The following is a 1,767-nucleotide window of genomic DNA, read 5'->3' on the forward strand; positions in this document are numbered from 1 at the left end:
GTCAAAACAAACAGGAACTGTGGTCCAGGGGAATCCAGCGTTGATGAGCTGATCATTCACCGCTGTGGTGCCTTCACAGCCCAGCTGCTTGTAGGTTATTACTGGTCAGGTAAAACAGCGAGTCCCTTTACAGAAATAATAGAAGATACGTACAGCTTATTTTTTGAGATTTAGGTCACGTCTAAGATGATAATTCACTTTTGTAACATTGTAGATAAGTCAGAAAACAAAAAAAGCGCCATGGACCCTTTAAGAAGGCTGCAAAAAAAAGGTACAGTCATGTAATCTGTGGAGTTATGTGCAAAGAGAGGATGTTTGTTCCCTGAGTTAAAAAACTTTTTCAGATTCTAAAAGTGAGTACAAACTGCCTTCTGTGTGAAACATTTCAGGAGTTCTGCTCTACCCATGGGTGGGACTGTGTCCCTCAGACAGCAAATAAAAAGAAGCCCTCTTTATCAAAACATACCAGTAATGGGAATTATTTAAATTCAGTTCTTAAAGCAGACACATGCTTGTGTGACATCACCTGATGATCAGATGTTGCTTTAAAGGCATCATATATATTTAACTAATCTCCTTCAGTTTTACTGTCGGTGGATTCAAGTAATATAAATCAGATTAAAGTAATGTAGATTCAAGTGTCACATTGCCCATAAATTCCACAAATGTTAAACCAGGTTTGTTCTCATTAAATCTTTCAAAAAATAAAAAAAAAAAGAGAAAAAGCTAAAAGGCTCTAATTTACAGAAGCCTACTGCTCACATACAGGAGACAGCACACAGTTTGTGGGGTGAAGGACTGACAGTTAAGCAAACACGTGGTGTCAGATCCAATTCATTCTCTGAATCTCCCAGTGGAGGAGTGAAACGGAAGTGCTGCAGGAGGGTGGTGAAGAAGATGAAGAGCTCCATCCTGGCCAGACCCTCTCCAGGACAAACCCTGCGACCTGCGAGAGATAACAAAGGAAAATGTTCACATCATCTGCCAATAAGTGAACATGAGTAAGAAAAGATGGTTGAGCTCATGAACCTGCAGAAAAAGGCATGAAGGCATCTCGCTTAAAAAACTTCCCATCTTTGTCCAGGAAGTGGGCAGGATAGAAGGAGTGTGGTCTCTCCCACTCGGTCTCATCATACAGGACAGATGTCAGGAGAGGATACACTGTGGTCCCCTGCAGACAACACAGAGATTGAAAAGCATTTACATGTTAAACAACAGGAGTCTTTAAACTCTTCGCCTGTTTTGTTGCAATACTCTGCTGCTGTGACAAGAAAATAGAGTAAAGAAGAGACAAGTTATTTGATCTTGTGTGTTCTGACACCCCATGGTGAATATCATAACCATCAAACCAACACCTGTTCACTCCTTAATGAATACCTGTTCATTAATATGTCAATCTTTTGATTGATTTCTCTATTCTCATCTCTTTAATTTGTTGTTTTCAGTCAAGGTGGGTCATTCATATTATTGGTTTGTTTCAGTCCGACCTTTTTAATGAAGTGACCCTGGAAAGTGACGTCTTGGCTCATTTTGTGAGGAAGCGCCATGGGGACAATGTTTGCCAGTCTCTGAGTCTCATGGATGACAGCGTCAGTGAAGGGCAGGTTCTTCCTGAACACGACTTGCACCTGACGACTCCCTATCACCCTGTTGAGCTCCTCCCGGACCTGGTCTGGGACATGAAGCATTGTTTTGTTTATGAAGATGATTTTTTTGTTGGTGAAGCACATACAGTATTGTTTCTTGGACTGATGGACTGTCGCTCTA

General features: G+C 41.1%; 1 protein-coding gene across 1 annotated transcript in view; it reads right to left on the reverse strand.

Moving 5' to 3' along the window:
* Nucleotides 1-517: 517 nt before the first annotated feature.
* The window catches only part of LOC109952818 (cytochrome P450 2K1-like), a 5,563-nt gene continuing 4,313 nt past the window's right edge, over nt 518-1,767 (reverse strand). The window contains exons 3-5 of the mRNA XM_020588095.1: nt 1,488-1,684; nt 1,030-1,171; nt 518-946 (exon numbers count right to left, since the gene is read on the reverse strand). Coding sequence (XP_020443751.1) covers nt 759-946; nt 1,030-1,171; nt 1,488-1,684 — 527 coding nt within the window. The 3' untranslated portion in view covers nt 518-758. The remainder of the gene's footprint in view (nt 947-1,029; nt 1,172-1,487; nt 1,685-1,767) is intronic.

This window comes from Monopterus albus, unplaced genomic scaffold, assembly GCF_001952655.1.
Source record: "Monopterus albus unplaced genomic scaffold, M_albus_1.0 scaffold501.1, whole genome shotgun sequence".
In the NCBI taxonomy this organism is placed as follows: domain Eukaryota; kingdom Metazoa; phylum Chordata; class Actinopteri; order Synbranchiformes; family Synbranchidae; genus Monopterus; species Monopterus albus.